General features: G+C 45.5%; 1 protein-coding gene and 1 long non-coding RNA gene across 4 annotated transcripts in view; both read left to right on the top strand.

Annotated features, from left to right (window-relative positions):
* The first annotated feature begins 753 nt into the window (after positions 1 to 753).
* The window catches only part of nrp2a (neuropilin 2a), a 55,513-nt gene continuing 38,747 nt past the window's right edge, over positions 754 to 17,519 (top strand). The window contains exons 1-2 of one of the 2 annotated variants that reach the window (XM_029839967.1): positions 754 to 1,521; positions 7,999 to 8,176. In XM_029839967.1, coding sequence (XP_029695827.1) covers positions 1,449 to 1,521; positions 7,999 to 8,176 — 251 coding nt within the window. In that variant the 5' untranslated portion in view covers positions 754 to 1,448. The remainder of the gene's footprint in view (positions 1,522 to 7,998; positions 8,177 to 17,519) is intronic. The other variant, XM_011606099.2, reaches the window with a different exon arrangement.
* Positions 10,133 to 11,051, top strand: LOC115250650 (uncharacterized). 2 transcript variants are annotated; one of them, XR_003889222.1, is made up of 3 exons: positions 10,133 to 10,326; positions 10,398 to 10,546; positions 10,672 to 11,051. It is a non-coding gene; the product is annotated as an uncharacterized lncRNA (long non-coding RNA). The 2 variants fall into 2 exon arrangements; XR_003889221.1 differs by having other exon boundaries at positions 10,133 to 10,546.

The raw sequence follows: 17,519 nt of genomic DNA, 5'->3' as shown, positions 1-17,519 counted from the left end.
GGACATTTCAGTTTGTTTTATCTGGATTATTGTTTAATGATCTTGATCATGTTCATTTTTTTTGGATTAAAATATAAAACTGGCATTTCTCTCTGGTTTGAAAGCTGACTGAGCCACTATTATTGCTCTGGTGATTGTTATTCCGCATGCACTTGGACCTGAGCAGGACACAGATCATTATTTTACTGAATATCAAGAATCATTTTGCATTAAGATAATTGGCAAATCTTTTACACTTCCAGCCGTTCAGCAGCTGTTTCTCCTGTCAGCATTCCCAGGTTATTAAAAAAGGAGAAAGATAACGCTTGCTCATCATTTCCTAACAATTGTGTTCTATTTCTTGTAAAAAAGCACAGGGATACGCTGACATGTAAGGGTGAGAGTGCTGGTTCCAAGGTGAACTTTTCCGATCGGTCATTGCACTTGTGTTCTGAGGGGTCACGCCTTGTTGGGCTTCTCACAGCAGGGCTCTAGCTGTGTGTGTCGGATTGGGACGGAGCCACTTTTTCTGGCATTTGTTCATCTAAATCTTCATTACTGCTTTGTGTTTCTTTGAAGACGGTCCGGGAGAAGTTCTGCTTACTAGTTTATCATTACAATATGTCTGGCTGAAGAGGAGCTCGCACATCTGTGTCTTCTCTGAGGGAGCGAATGAAAGAGAGAGCGATCTCTCTCTCTCTCTCTCTCTCTCCCCTTTCCTATAATCAGCGAACTACTTGAGGGGGCGGAGTCGAGGCGACGTGACTGTAACGCGATATCTGACCGGCTGTAAAGCGCGATCACTCGCAGACACGCTGCACACACACCTTCTAGACGCGCACAGTAGCACACGCCGATGTCGGAGGAGAGCGCAGCCTATAACGGAGTACAGAAAACGGGAGAAAGTAGCGGTGCCCTGGGAGGTGCCGTGAGACAGGGTTTTCCAGAGCGCATGAACGCAACACATTTGGTCATTTGCTGCTGTGACACTTTTGCCTTTTAAACCCAGTCGGTCTCAGAGTTTGAACTTGCCAAGACAGAAGATCCAGCCCCTGTGCGCGCAGGCAACGCAGAGACGCCGAGAGGGAGCCTGATACGGGGGATGGGAGCCTGACGCGCCCTGGAGCCACTGTCGGGAGCCTCTGGAGCGCAGACGTTTGCCCGAAGCTCACAGCCTCGGAACACCGTAGTTGATGCTGTTCAGAGACTTCTCAAATGGACACAGAGACAAGGCAGAAGAGCCGCGCACGTAAAAATATTGCCCATTTTTATCCATGAATCACAGCTGACGCGCATTTTCCCGGCACATGGTTTTACAAACGCCGTGGGATTCTTAGCAAAGCGGTTGCATTTCCACTGGCGTTTTGGTCCGTTTGGGATCTTTTTTGGAAGAAGTGAGTAATTTGTATTCAGACGAGGTGGAGACTTTCGAAAGTTAAATCTTTCCAAGAGTTTCTGCGCCAACCAAGATGGATTTTGTATCGCTGGCTGGATTTTTAGTGACGATATGTCAACTGGCCCTGCAAATCAGAGGAGAGGAGGGTGAGTTTAATTTTTTTTTTACGCTTCCCCGGTTCGTCTCTGCCCGGACACATGAAATATGCCATGAAGTTTAGTCTGAGAGGCTCGATTTCGGCTTGTTTGACACAGTGTGAAAAAGAGAACTTTGAAGCTCTCAGCACTATTTCAAAGAAAAGCATTGCCATGTTTTCCAGCTTCAGAACAAAATGCAATCCTTTTTCTTCTGTGCGTTGAAACGCGTTGTTTACCGCGAGTTGTCTGCCGTTTTCCGCTCAGTTAATTATTCATCATGGGAAATAACAAACCAGGCGCCGTAATTAAAACTCTCTTGATGAAAGCCAAGCTTTCAACACGTTGCTTTACCCACACACAGGTGTCTCACGCACCGTGCGTAAAAGGCTGTCAGACCAATATGACTGCAATCACCGCCGCGAATAATCATTATCTTCATATCCACTATGAATCCCCGTCTCTCTCCCCTCCCGGCGCGCATGTGAATGCAGAGCTACTGGGCTCTGCGCGCTGATCTTGGGGATCTCCAGGCGGCCGCGCACAGTCACCCCTCAGTGCACAGCTTTTCAGCAGTCTTATAAACGGAGACTAGATTTATGCGTGCGCGTTAGGGTTTTTGTGGCAAATCTGTTGGGAAAAAAATGTAATTTTTCTTTTATTGCGCGCGGTAAGGAGAGCGCGTAATAAAAGCTAAATTAGACAAACACTATAGGATATGAATGGAATAATACTTCTATATTGCGATTACTAATGCTGATGATAATAATGTCATTATGTGTTTTGTTTTGATTTGTTTTACTTCAGAGAGCGTTTTTTGGGGTCGTGAGTAAGGCTTAGCATGTGAGAAATGACGCCACTGGTGGATGACACATGGCCTATTGCTCCCCCATCTTTAAGACCGTTCTCAACATTTCAGTATTATTGTTTCTTTATGGCGATTTAGTCCCGAGGAACAGCGTTTGACTGCGCCTTTGTGTAGAATTTTTACGCAGCAGATAAAGGGTTTAGATCCTTTCTGCGCGATTTCTGTCTGCAATTATTCGAATATTTTGTAGCTATTATAGTGATAGGGGAAGTGGGGGGGGGGGATCCAACGACCAAGCCTTAAGTTTTGATGCTCTGAGCGTGCATGTGGCTACCATAAGTGGGTGGCTGACAATATGTTCTTGACTGTGAAACCCACCCACTAATTTGCCTCTGCAAGACTTCATATGGCTCTTCCTTGTTTAGGCTACTTGTTTGAAACTGATTTTCTGTGCATGTGCTGCTCCAGCTGCCTGTACCCATTGATCAGAGACAGATGTGGGTCTCTTGGCAATCACCAGGAGAGCAAGAAGCTACCCTTGGGACTTTTTCTGCCTTGCTCTCTCGCTCTCTTTTCCCTGCCCAAATGTGGCAACGCGTGGCCCTGTTTCCATGCGTGTTGCCCGTAAGATCCACATTACACAGTTGCCAAAGAACAGAAGGGGAACGGAAGCACAGAAAAGCAAGGGTAGCATCCGACCGCATGGGGAAACAAGAGACGGCAGGGACGAGGGGGTGTATTCCATCAAAGTGAGGGTGAGAGGCAGGGGGGGCATTAAAGCACGCTGGGGGTCACTGAGTTAAAGTTAAGCAGGACTTACCAGGACCAGAACACATCAGAGATTTACAAAGTGACACCGCAGTCTGGAGGTGTTGAGGATGTGGGGGTGAACCCGGCCCTGCAGACAGCAGAAATGCAGAGGAGGAGTGAAGTGTGTTGACCACAGAGAGAAAAGTTGCGCTCAAAGATGCTCCTGTGAGGGTTAAACACATCGGAGTCACATCAAAGGTTTCCAAACGACCGCGCTTTTGATGATAGAAAAGCATCTTCCATTCACAGCAGATTCTGCAGCAGGTTTCCTTCATGATATAAAGCCCTGGTGTGAAACGATGCGTGCAGAGCCAACCTGTGGTGAAGTGTTTAAGTCTTACATGTTTTAGAGATAAATGCCGGGACTATTGCTGCAGCCGTTCATTCTGAGGCTGGTAGGCTTCCACTTCACTTGTACTGTAATCACAATAGTTTGACTTCGTGACATCTACATCAATTACTGCTTACCACAGCATTAATATTCAAACCATTAAGCAGCTCATTTGCATGTTTATTGAGTGGGCGGCTGTGCATGCTCTCCACCTATGGTATCGACTGCCTCCAGAGTTGCATTTCTTCTCGTCTAATTACTACTTTTCCAAATGTTGATTCCTGTGCGCGTGGCCTTTTTTTTATTCCCTCTTGTTTGTTTTTTTTATCTTTCTCTTCTTTTTTCTCGCCCTTTAAATCCTTGCATTTCTCTGAGTTTTAATCGGCAGCCTCAGAGGTATCGCGGTGGGAAAAAAACAAGGTCATCTATTAGCATTCATAGCCAAAGACAATGTGGAGCATTCGATATCAGTCAGGTATGAGAATCGCAGGCTCGTGCTAAGCCCTGGTGCAGCCCACTGCACTCGAGGTGAAATTAAAAACAAGACCCCTATAAATAAAACAGAGCTGGGCGTTTGGCTGTGGCACATTAGCTACGCGGGGGGGGGGGGGTCTTAACTGGTGCTCTGGGACGAGTTTAGATGGGATCTGCGGAGGGATAGGATAGTTAAGACACAAAACATTTTTAATTTTCCTGACGCCCAAGCAGGTTTGAAGCGAGCAAACGGTGATTGTTTTAACAACTGTTTCATTAAAAGAGCTGAAAACGTGTGAAATGAAGGGTAGTTGGTTTTGTGACCAGATTACAGAAGACCCCCCCCACTGCTGTCTTCACTTTCTGACAACCTGGGAAAAGTGCTTTACCCGTGCAGGGTTGATGTAAGAGGGTGGCGGGGGAGAAAAGAGATATGATACTGTAGTCAGGTGTTATTCCTCCCAACACACACAGGCACACACATACATACACACACCTCCGCAGCCACAAGTAACCATCTGTTTACTTGACTGATCCATTGAACCATTGATCACATTGGCCCAGGCTGTGCTTTTAGCTGATTAGCATGGGGGCACTTATCCTTTTAGGGTGGGGAGGAGTGGAGAGAGGAAAAGAAAAGAACCCAGGGAGGAAAAGAGGATTTGGGGGATATTATCTGTCTTTGATGCGGCTTTTGTTAGCTCCTAAAGGGAAAAGTAATCCCCATTAAACACAGTTAACACATTTAAACAAAAAGCTTTTGTTACATTTCAGCATTGATTGTTGCTTGTTGGTATTTTTTAGTCTTTGTCATATAAACTAAGTATTTTGCACTCAACATATCCATTTTAGAAAATCCATTATAGCAAATTCAGTTACTAATGACCTCATGCAAACACGGGTCCGCAGAGGCGCTTTCCCAAAACACCCCGAATCAGCATATATATATATGCATATAGCTAAATCAGTAAACACATTAGTAAACACGCTTTGCAGTAATTCCAAATCAATATACCTATAAAAAAGTTCAGTACTTGCAAATGGAATAATGGAGATTTAAGGAAGTGGGAAGAGGAAAGTGTGCGCGCTGTGATTACACTATTACATGCAAGTGCTTCACCTTTACATCCCCTCTCCCAGTCAAAAGTATTCCACATCTGCCCGACAGCGTTACAGCACCGGGTGATGAAACGGAACCCTTTTCCCCTCCTCCTCCTCCCCCTCTCCCTGCGTCCAGTCTAGTGTGGAATGGGTGAGATTAAAAGCAGTCGGGAAGACAACCCCGGCTCTTGGCTGAATGGATGAGTGCTGCCCACTCTCCCCTCTCATTCCCTCACTCTGGGCGATAGCACTTTTTAATTAAGGTGGGGGGAGAGACACTAGGAATGATGGAGGGATTTATCAGTGCTTCTCCTTAAAGTCGCAGCTTATCCCAGAGCATGACGCTATACTTCCCTGATAAGGTGCATAATAGAAATGATGAGAGTGCGCGCGCACACACACACACACACACACACACACACAAGCACAAAACATGAGCTAAGACTTGCAGACATATGCACAATTTCCCAGATAATGAAGATAAAGGCGCTCGCAGCGGGCACAAAGACGTCCGTAGGCACAATGATGCAGAGACGATTTCATTTAACATTCATTTATTTGACACAGTCTGAGCTCCTGCAAGTTCATTTTTAGTATTTCAGCTGCATTTTATTCACACAGAATACTGATGCTCACATTACTCACAATGTAAACGCACATGTTGTGAAAAGGCTCACAGGGTTTCAGGTGGCGAGAGCGTGTGTGTGTGTGCGTGTGTGTGTGTTAGAGACAGACAGATTGGATTCTCCATTAGAACAGACAGTGTAATTCATGGAGCTCGCTGGGAGCTCCTGAGTGCTTCCCGCTGTGATGCTCATCCAACACCATAGGTTCTGTACTCACCAAAACATTGTGCTTGACAGGAATACACACACACACACGACACACACACTTTTGGGGTTTTGCACAGTCTTCTTCTATGATAGTAGTCACACCGGTTAACCTGCTGATTATTTTCTTGATCATTACATTTGTTCTGTAAAATATTAAAGGAACTTGTGGTGTTGATTTGTCTAGTCCACTGCCCTCAGAGATCCCCTCCCCTCAATATTGTGCAGAAAATAATAAAGATGTTTCTCAAGGCTCGACTCCACCCATCCACCATCAACCGTGGCCTTCACACTCCCCGTCCAATAAATCTTCCTCCTTGCATCCTCGTCTCTTCCTTTTCTCTCCCTTTTCTTCCGCTCTGTTCCTCACCTCATGGCTCTTCTCCACCCCTTCCACTCCATCCTCCTCAGAAACCGATAAATGAGCGGCTCAGGGGAAAAGTGTCGAGACTGCGGGATTCTCCCCTAAACAGCTTAATCTGCAGGAGCTCTGCGTGCAGATAGCCTCCTGCACACCATCCCCAACAATGGATGTCTGTCTGTAGATAAAGATGTGTCTGTGTGTGCATGTGTGTGTTCCCTCCCTGTAATCTGCTCTGAAATTCTTCACTTAGCTGGTTTCCCCGCCTCTCTCCTGGCTACGTGATTGACAGGAACGCCGTATGTATTTAGGTGTGTGTGTGGGAAGGGAGGGCTCTTTGAAGCAGCAGCCACGCGTGCATGTGCATAAACATGTGGGAGAGCGTTAAAGCGCGCACCACTTCTGCTTCTGCCTGTTCATATTGTGCACATCGCTGTGCATGTGGGCGACTCCTGGGTGAAATCACCGGCAGCTGCGTGTGAGCGTGGGCACGCTCCTCTCCAGTAACAGAGTACAGAAGCCAGTGAAGCTCTATCAAATGTCAGAGAATCTTAAGTGTGCCTTTTAAGCACAATAGGTAGCGGAAATGTCATCACTTGAAGGGTCTATTACACTTCAAGCCCTTGCTGGCGTTTTTTTTCTTAGACTCTGCTCTCTTTATTGATGCCTCCACATAAACTTGTTGGTATTTCAACCCGTAATGTCAAGATGAGCGCGAGCGGTGAAGCCCACCGTTTGGCGGCTCATTATTAATATAACCAGCGTTAGTTTGACGCCTCATGCAGCCATTTTCCTCCTGCCTTTTTGGCATCTGTTGTCATTCAGCCAACATGAAAAAGCTGCAATATTGTTATACTTCATTATATTGCACATAGAGATATCCCCCAGACACTCCGGCTGCAGCTAGTCCATCCCTAATTGTCATATGAACAACATATTTTTCTCTTTAAAGTGTTAACTCCTAGAAACCGAGGTCCATAATGCAAAGGTAACAAAAGAGCCGTTATGAATTTTGATGTGTGTGTTCACGTGGAATACCCAGATATATGTTCTGTCTGTGTGTACGTGTTTATGGGAGATAACGCAAAATGTAATAGCTGCTTTAGCTTAGCAAAGAATAGCGCCTTTGTTGCAGCGCAAGCTTCTCATTACAGAGCCGGGGTGACCCCCAAGAACCCCCCGCTAGACAGGCTGTCTGCGTGTCACTTCCTGCCTCCGCCTGCTGAGCAACGCCATTGGCAGGCTATTGTTCCTGGGAGAGTGTGATAGGATCGGGGAATGTGTCCTAATGTTTGCAGATTGGCCTGCCGGAGCAACAATTACACTTGGAGAATGCTCCCAAAGGGGGAACTAGAGAGATAAGAGCCTGGGTGTGGAAGAGGGCAGGAGGCTGACTGTGTGTCTGCGGGTGTGTGCATGTGGCCGACACAGCAGTGATGATCCTTTATTATTTTAATGGCTTGCTGGTGTGGTCGTGCACGCATTGAGACTCCACAATGGTGAAGTTTTTCCAATTTCCCCCTAAATGACGCTCTAAATTGCTTTCTTTGTTTTGCGGTGCGCGTTGCTCATCACATCTTCATTGACAGGAAGGTGAATGAAGATGCAGCCTTCCAACGTACGGGGACTCACGTAGTTTGACGGCACAAATTACAAATGTAGAAACATGAAAAAAAAAACATCTCGAATTTTTTGTCCTGTCTTTTTTATCCTATACTTAATCTGATTAACTGAGTAACCATCACCTTCCCCTGCCCCTCCCTCTCTATTGTAGTGGCAGAGTGTGGCGGTGTCCTGGATGCAAGCAAGGCCGGTTACATCACTTCCCCTGGGTATCCTCTGGAGTACCCGCCTCACCAGAACTGTCACTGGGTCATCACGGCACCAGAGCCCTCGCAGCGCATCGTCCTCAACTTCAACCCCCACTTCGAAATCGAGAGGCTGGACTGCAAGTAAGATGGGGAGAAGGGGAATATGGGGGGGTAGGAGCTTGGTGGTGCATTAGCCGGTGGAATTCTGATTTGGGTTGACGTTTTCATTAGTATGCTGCACAAACATTTATATCTTAAATAAGCAATTTCCTGTTGAGGCGCCCAGGTTCATTTTTACATACTTTTATAACTCACTGCCGGCGATTTGGCCACATTCCAGGAACCATTTTCCACATTTTGACCACAATGGGTCAATGACCATCGGAAGCTTTAATTGTAGATACCAACATGCCGCAGTCCATTAGGCAAGCTGCAGTTTTCTTTTCGTGCAATAATTACTTTCAGAGAGCACGAGGACACATGAGTTCTTTCCATTTTGCCTCACATTTTGTTCTGCAGTCTCGATATTACACACAGCAGCTCGGGTGCTGCACATTCTCGGCTGGGTTTTTTACTCACGGGCACTTCATAAGGTCAGCGGTTCAGAGAGTGCAAAATGTTGCTTTTGGCTGTTTTCACACTGGTGAACGCATATTCATGCTTTTGTTTGCTAGTTCAACTCATGATAGAAAGTGCAGACACCAGGTTAGAAAGTTTAGACGCATTTCCACTGCACTTTGGGCTAATTCTACGGGGCTGGGGCAGCTAATACTTGAGCCAGAAATGCAGCAACCGCCTGTCTTGTTTGTATTTTCTAAGTATCACAGCACAACACACGCTGCTTACCTAATATTTATTAACACACTAATGTGTATACAGTGGCGGCTCGCCCGGGCCGGGGGGGTCCTACCCGGCATGACCATCGACCAACTGAACAGAACGATTTCTGCAAAATCCCACAGAACTTTCCAGGAGCTCCCGAAGTGGAAATGTGCATTTTGTTATCTAATCTTATTTTGTTTAATTCTGGAACCATTTTGTTCAAGTCAAGAAACAGAAACGACACACAGAGCCCCCGACGCTTGTGCAAAACCACATAAAATGAAGCTGACCTATAAACTCAAGTGCAATTAAATCACTTTTATTTTTATTATACATAAAACTGCCTCGACTTGTATAAACTGCGGTGAGGAGCGCACTTTGTCTGCCACCATCAGAAAGTTTGCGCAAACCTTGACAGTCTGTGCACGCACCAGAGTTTAACGTTCTAAACGCCGCCTGGCCGTAATCCCTCCCCATCTGATAATCAAATGTCAAGCAGCATTTGAAAGTCCGCCTGCATCTGTCGGCGTTTAAACGCAGAGGGCTGAGACGATGAGCAAACGGAATCTGGATGTAGCCATAAAGAGGCGGCGAGTGTAAACAGCCAAGGGAAGGAGAAGGAGGAGAAGAAAAAAGAATGAGGCCCAGCTGTTTGCGTATGGCCGCTGTGGTCAGTTTCCTTTCACAGAGACATGAATAATCCAAATCATGCGGCCAGCTATTGTTTCAGACCTGAGAGGAAGAGGGGAGAAGTTTCCACCGTTTAATCTACTTTTAAACAACAGAGTCAATTGTTATGCACTCCGCCAATTTTTAGGCTTTGTTCTTCTCCATTTAGCCCGTTTAAAGTGGACAAAGAAGTGCTTTACTGTAGCCACAATTACACGCGTTTCTTTTTTTCAGTGTCCTGCTGCGAGCCTCTTCTGGTTGCAAATTGAAGAATTTATAACCCACAAATTATTATTTTTTTGAAGAACGAAATTGTCACTTTCCTAAGCACATCATTGGCGGTTTTGGTGGAAATGGGACGTGATTGTCAGCTCCTCTCGTGCCGCTGCGTCGCCGCCGGAGCTCCGAGGCTGCAGGTACCGGCTCCTCACGCCGGCGAACCGCATGATTACTGTAACTTTCACAACATGCGGCCTTTGCACCTGAGTCGTGGCGTCGAAGCTGCAGCCCCCCCCCCCGCTGTGGCGGCGGAGAGAGGAGTGATAAGCAGTGTGTCAGGCAGTTCCTCACAGCCTGAGGCCTGCAGGGAGGTGAAGGGAGAGAAAAGTGAAATGCCTCCTGGTTTCTTCTCTCCCAGCTGAGGGTTTTATTGAGATGGGGGGGTTATTCTATATTTTTTATGATTGCCTGGAGGGACCAATGCCTTGGCCTGCCCTTCCACACTCCCACTCAATGTGCCTTCAGCCTATGAGTGTGTGTGTGAAAGAGTCACTGGGAGTAGGCGGCAGGGAGCCTCACATGTGAGTAACGCTCAGTCCCTCTGGGAGTTTGCATAGATTGTAGTGACTGAAAATGTCGTATTTTGCCGCAGCTTCTGATGTTTTTAAGCACCGTGTCGGAATGAAATTGCGCAAAAGTTGCGTCGCCGGGTCGTGGCTTCAGTAAGAGGAGGGGGGAGAAGGTTGCTCTGTCTGCGTTTATGCATTCTGAGCTCACCTAACAATCAGCTGAGTGGCGGAGGTGAGTAATGTAGTGAAAAGCACAGTAAGCGACTGTGTAATAAAAGCATTTATGATGGTGGACAACCCGTTTAACCATTTTAATCGCACCTGTCACCTATTATATCATCATTATTGTAACTGTAGCGGCCAGGAGCGCTGGACACCGGTGACCGTGATCTTGTCCTAAACAGCAGGCAATGCGGCAGTAATTGATGGATCAGAATCTGGACAACTCCCCCTGGTCGTGACCTCTGGCTGCTCATCTGTCTCTTTTTTTCGTCCTGAGCCATCACACCCCCTCTCATCAGCTGCTCGTTGCCGATCACATATGGATTTGCCATTACTGGAGGGATACTGGCATTGATTCCACACCTCTCTGCTGCCCCACTGGGTATTAGTGAGCGGGTGATATGATGCTGCTCTGTTGTGCTCCGCAGGAGAGATTTACACTTCTATTATCAAATCTTCCAAACACAGGCTGCAGCCTAATGACAAATAACCAAATAAAAGTGAGCAAATAAAAATCGCAAAGATGGAGGAAATGGATCATTTTTATTGCGTATATGAGAGAGAGAGAGAGAGAAACACTTCAGTGTTTGATGTGTGTAGAGAAAATAATCATCCTGGGGGTAAAGGAGTTGAGGAGAATGTGAGAACAAAGGGAGGAGCAACAGATAAAATAAAAGAGAAGGAGCATTGTGGAGACGCAGCCAAACGGGGGGATTTCTCCTTCCCCCCACCTCCTCAGCTGCTGGTAGGTAGCATCCTGGGGCTCGGTGATGGCAGATTGCATTAGAGATATGGGCCTGATATTTCATCTAGCTTTATTACATTTAGTTCACATCAATCGGCTGGCAGCCGTGAGGTAAGAGCTATTTGGCACATGGCCGGACTCCCTCTGAAATGAAATCCTGAATTAAAGTGCCACCTCAGACGTGGAGCGCCTCCATACAGCTGCCGATTTGATTGTGGTGGCAGGGCTGCGGCCGGACTACGCTGCTTCATTCCAGTTGCTGACTGTTTGAACCCATTGAGGGAAAATCAGCAGCTGGCCAAGGAATTTGAACCTGCTCATGCTGACTGAGCACTTTTCTCTGTTTTATAAGAGCCTAAGGGGGGACGTGAAGGCTGATGAGCAGCACTGAACTTTCAGAGATGCAGGATTCAGTGCACCTTTTCATGCTTTTTTGCGGTATCCATTCTTTTTGGGTTCCAGCTGGTCTCTACATAGAAGTGTATGGATACCCCCTGTAAAACTGTTTTTTCAATAAATACTTTTTTTTGTCTCTTTACCATTATGACATGTACGATATGTATTTTAAAAAAGACCAGTAAAGGTTAAGCATGTGCTGTCGGTGTGGTTGATATGAAGGTGTACTGTATTTCAAGCACTTTTATTCCAGAATTGTGTTTTAATCTGTTCTTCAGCAGCTTTCTGAGAAAGCAAATATTATTTGGAGCTCCCATTTTCTCTGCTTTTCTCCCTTTTGGCATCTGATTTCCGTGCATGAGCACTCGGGATGTTCATTTCCGCATTAGATTGTGCTTGATTTAGATAAGTTGCTTGTCAGGTCTTGGCTCAGCGCTCTTCTCAAAACTTTGGTTTTGGATCACAAACTGAAAACTTTATTTTAGCTATTCAGAGAGAGCTAATTAGACCAGAATGCTCATACCTCTAAACCCCTGAAAGCATCCGTATTTCCCCTCTTATGGGCAGCCCTGTCGCACTGTTGTGTTTTCTACAATCAGCATTTTGGGAAGCAAAGCCAGGCAAGGCACAGCTTTGGTTTTCTCTGGTGCCATTTGGGTAATTCCAGCTGTCACGGACATTTTCAGTGTTGAGCGGGATGGTGTGCTGAGCCCTCCACCTCTGCAGCCCTCCAGTCTTCTAGTCCCCCATGAAAACATGCAAAAACCCACTCTCTGCTTGCTCACATTACTGTGACTAATCATACAGACCAGGGAGGAAGAAAAAAAAAAGAGGAAGCTACTTGTAACTGCTACAGGGCTCGGATCAATCGGGCTAAAAAGCATGGCACAGGATGGAGAGTGCAGGAGTATTGAGCTGTATTTTGGCTCGCCCGTCTTATTTCTGAAGCCGTCTGTGGCCAAAAGGGAGAGACATCCTCTTTCTGAAGTGTGTGCGGAAATAAATGTTGCTGTGATCCTTGAATAGATGGAAGTGGCGCAGCACAAGAGTGGAGGTTTGCATTAGGACAAACAGATTTTTAGCTTACATCTGCAAACCTCATCAATGGAGTTATGAATGCCTGTATAAGTACATAAAAGATACATTCAGAACATCACAGTTAAATAAAAATCTGAGCTCTAATTTGCTGCTTTGACTTGCTGATTTATTTTGTTTATTTCCCTAAAAAAGAGAAGCAGCTGCTCCATAGTCAGCAAACCAAACTTGGCTGTGCTTCCGCAGAGTTCTTTTTGTCAGTTATCCAATTTTGGAGCACAGAAAGTCCTAATCAGGAAAACAACGAACAACTGCCTCCCCTCTCCGTCCTGGTACAACGTTGAATTTCGGTAAAGTGCGGGTGTGCAGCAGCCACAGACACACACTCCTCCCGCCCTCGATGGGGACGCTAATAAACTGTAAGTGCCTCTGAAATATTAACTAGCTTCTTCAAGCAAAATCCCTGCAGATCCTCGGGGCCCTGCCATCTTCAATCTAGCCCCCAAAACAAATATCACCCCTCCTTTCTTCATGCTTTCATGCCTCACCTCCCTATAATTCTGTCCATCACATATTCATACTTACAGATGACGGAGGCTAACCCACTGACCACAGTCTGGACTCTGTCCCAGACCTTCCAGTGCGCCATCGATCAGACTGTAACTGCTGTCTGAGCTGAAGCAGTGACCCCTCAGCCCCCGCCAGATCCATTTTAATCCATTTCAACTAATGCTTTTTTAAATGGATATTCATGACCACATTTATTTAGGGGATTATTTCCATATACACTGCTGGATGATGCTAAACTCATCAGTTGTCTGATGCTTTATGGTCACAATAAGTACCACTGTGACTCTCTGTAGCAAGAACATCCTGGTCAAATAGGTGGACAGTTGCATTTTGCACGTGTTGAAGAGGCTTTTGGGTGTTTTGTGGTGGAAATGTCATTGTGGTTTAATGTCTTCCATTTGTGTCACATTACAATGCTACCTGTGGTGTGTTTGCCCTACTCCTAACCATTTATGGCTGTAGATTACATTTCCATGTAAAGTGCATAATTTCTAAAGCTATAGTTCGAATACGTGCTAGTTTTTCTGATCGCAGCATATATTTGAATAACAGCAAGCTAATTCCTTAAAAGGAACCTTGCTTGTGTGTACACGAGAGGCTCAGTGACACACAGTCGTGCAATTATGGCCACAAAGGCAAGTGGAGGCAACTAATACACTCGACACACTGCACATGTGCTGCGGCTCAGTTTGTATGTGGTTAGATGCCATTGAATTTAGGAAGTGTCCCCGCTCCCTGGCAAAGGCGTCGAAGGCAATTAGCTGTTTTGGTCGAGGAGTGGAGTGATATATGGTAGCAGAGGAAGAGAGGACATGTCTGGACTGGTGCAGAGTTACTGCCCCTTAAGGGTTTTCAGTTTCCTTAACCTCTCTCCCTCTGCTGCATCTACTCTCTGTGGACTGAATGGGGAGGGGGCGGGGGTGAAACTGGTGTGCCATAATGGTTCCCTAAACACAGGGCCACTCATGGAGACCCAGACAGACTGTCAGACAGTCAGACACGCCGCTTGTAACGGGGATCCAACCAGACGTAGGTGGGGTTTTGGCCCATGAAAAACAGCATTTTAAGACAAACATTCGAAAAATGGTATATTCCACATGAGGTACCAGTTTTAATTGGATTTCTTAAACCTAGCAGAAATATCTAGCCTTCATTAACATAGAATTAGCCCCAAACCTCAATGATTATCCATTCTCTTTTTGGAAAACAATGCAGGCTCTTCTGAATGACTTACTAATACCTTTAATTTATGCGTGATTATAGGTACAGTTAGTTTTGTTTTTTAAAAAGAGCAAAAACTCGAAAGAATTTCTCCAAAAGAGCACGTGTTGGGCTAACAGTAGTCATTTCATCAAACGTAATGATCACAAAATATTTAAAATGGTAAATAATAAAATAAACGGTGGCTAAAAATAAACTCTGAAGCCATCTTTTTTGTCTTAGAATGTTTTGCAGTGTGTGCAGATATGTCTCGGGGTGTTGCTACGTGACTGTCTGGGTACATTTTCGAGTACCATGTGTTGCTAATGCATGTCTTCGTGGGTTAACGCTTGAGGGTGTGCGTGCAGGCAAATGCGCACGAGCGCGGCGCGTTTTTGCAATGTCGCGGAATGCGCGTGTTTGAGACAGACGTACAGACAGCGGCGCTTTCACACATCAGCCCTTCATGCATGTATTCATCAGAGCCTTGGGAGAGGCTGAGCGAACAGGTCAATAATCACATCTGAGGAACACTCACTCACTGACGCTAATCCACCATAGGAAAAAAGTGAGACAGACAGAGAGGGAGAGAGACCCACTCCAAAATCAATTAAAACCTAATTAGGCTCTCAGCTCCTTCACGGGCCTCTTATGCATTGGCGACACCACAGTGCGCGTGTGTGTATCCACTGGTGTGTGTACATGTCTGTCTATCGGTGTGTTTATTGGCACATGTAAGAGTGTGTGTTTTCCCCGAAGCGTATGTCAGTTGCACCTCTAAGTAGGCACATTCAGGGATAACCGTGACTCACCGTGGGAGCTCGCCTGGCTAAAACCTGTACGATCGCCCCTGTAATGCAGGATTACATCCAAGACACGTTTAAGAGAATTGGACGTTGGCTCGTTTTCCCACCAGCTCAGTTTTGTACGCTTTGTAATACGGCGCATTACAAGCGTGTCGCTGGGCACTGAAACTTGCTTATATGTCGCAGGAAAAAGAATTCTATACAAAATGTCACCAAACATATTGAAACTCATCGTCTCTTAGGTGTTAGAAAAATGTGACACTCGTGAACATCACATGAGAGGCGTTCTCAGTTCTGCTTTTGTCATGAATTAGCGTGGCTCCATTTGAAGGCACCAATCAGGTCAATTTGATTCTTAATTAAACAAAGCCGCTGCCTGGTTATCTGCTTCCAGGATGCCGGGAGTGTTGTGGCGACATTACAGGCTCATTTCACACTTTGATCCTCACCTGTACCTGCGCCATTCTGACCTCGATTAAAGCGCTCCGGATTATCCTTCTATCGGCAGCCTTGGTTCAAACCCCCTCTATAGGAAATAGTGCGCTGCATGGAGGAGATAACCAGAAAGAGGCTTTAGTGACTCTACTTAATCCCATTTTTTTCCTAAGAAGAACTACAAAAGCAGCCTTAATGCTTAGAAAACTGTTTATTTTTTTAGTTTGAGGAAGTCCCAAAAAATAGCCTCCTCATTACGGTGCTGCATATGGAAGCGGTTCAAAAGTCTTGTACCGGTAATGCTTTTTTTTTCTTTAGCAGCAAAGAGCCAATCATAGTAATTGGGGAGACAATCACAGCCCTGCAGGTTTAATTTATTATTTAATTCCATAGCTTTGTCATATGTACTAATTGCATGTATGCATTCGCGTGTGCGTCTGAACATAATCGTGCGGCTCCTGCTGCAATGCATTCAGGGACTTGGAATAATGACAAATAGAAGGCTTGTTAACACTAGAGTGAGACAGCAAGAGAGGGAGGGTGGGGACAGAGACTAAACATTAGACGGTAACTTAAACACACGACACCAAAATAGCAGCGAGACAGAAATTATGGAATTTATCGTGTTTATTGTCACAACCTAAAATGAATACTTTAATGCCAGGTGCTTCACTGGCAGTTGCAGCGACTTTGGGTGGTCTGCAAAGACATATAATTTTTTAGCTGTCTCCAAAGTTTGTTTATGAGTTAACAACGGCTTGGGTCTTTATATTTTGAGTAACAGATGATTTTCCGCACATGCACGTCAGTGGCAATAGTGCTGTTTTTGTCTTTAAAATCAAACATTCTTCAGAGGCGTGATGCTACACCTGCCATTTGTTTCCTTTATACAGTCTTTAATCGTGGTGAGTGTCTATAGAGTGGAAGTATCAGTTGAGTTAATGCAAGTTAATGACAACATTCTTGGATTTGGGCTTTTCACTGCATGCCTGCTAACAAGAGGCCTGGAAAAAAATTGTAAAGTGACTACCGTTGACATGTCAGAGTTGAACTATGAGAAAACACAGAAATATACAAAAGGAAACACAAATGTTCTATTTGCGAGTAAGTAGAGGTTGCGACTCTAAGTGTGTGTCACCTCTGCATGTGACTGTGTGGTTGCATGTGTCTATTAATGTCAGCAGAATGACACACAGAGCAAGGAGCTAATTCTGGATCAGCCAGGTGGGCCATCTCTTCTCTCACACACGCATATAAAAACACACTTGCGCTCATCCGAGCTGACAGTTAGGAATTCGCTTTATTCATTCGGGGTCAGTAGGACTGGGAAAGGGCACAACGAGCAGAGGGGATGTGCAACTGAAAAGGTGTTTTGGCATTTCCTTATCTGACTCGTCTGTTCTGCCGAGGGAGTGATTGTGCTTGTTCCATTCGCTTTGCTGGAATCTAGAATTGAATGATTTGGGTGATCGCTTACCCTCCAGCGTGCATAAAAAAGAATCTGAGCTTGTTGTTCCGCGCAAAACTAGGTCGTAAGAGCTAAATTTATTGAATGCAGCTGAGGGGAAAAGCAAGTAACATGGAGACTCACTCAGTACATTTACATAACATTTAATAAAACCAATGATTGTGTCAATCTGACTGTAACTAGACAACTGACGCACATGTAAATGTGTTAATCCGACTAATATCGGTGTCCTCTCTATATATCCCATCTGACCGAGACACACGATTTTCTCTGGCATGTACACGCCTCAATGGGAGTTAAACTAGACAACACGTGTGCGTGTTCCACC

Source organism: Takifugu rubripes, chromosome 8, assembly GCF_901000725.2.
Source record: "Takifugu rubripes chromosome 8, fTakRub1.2, whole genome shotgun sequence".
Taxonomy (NCBI): Eukaryota; Metazoa; Chordata; class Actinopteri; order Tetraodontiformes; family Tetraodontidae; genus Takifugu; species Takifugu rubripes.
The sequence above is the reverse complement of the archived record's forward strand: the minus strand, read 5'-3'. Positions and strand labels throughout refer to the sequence as shown.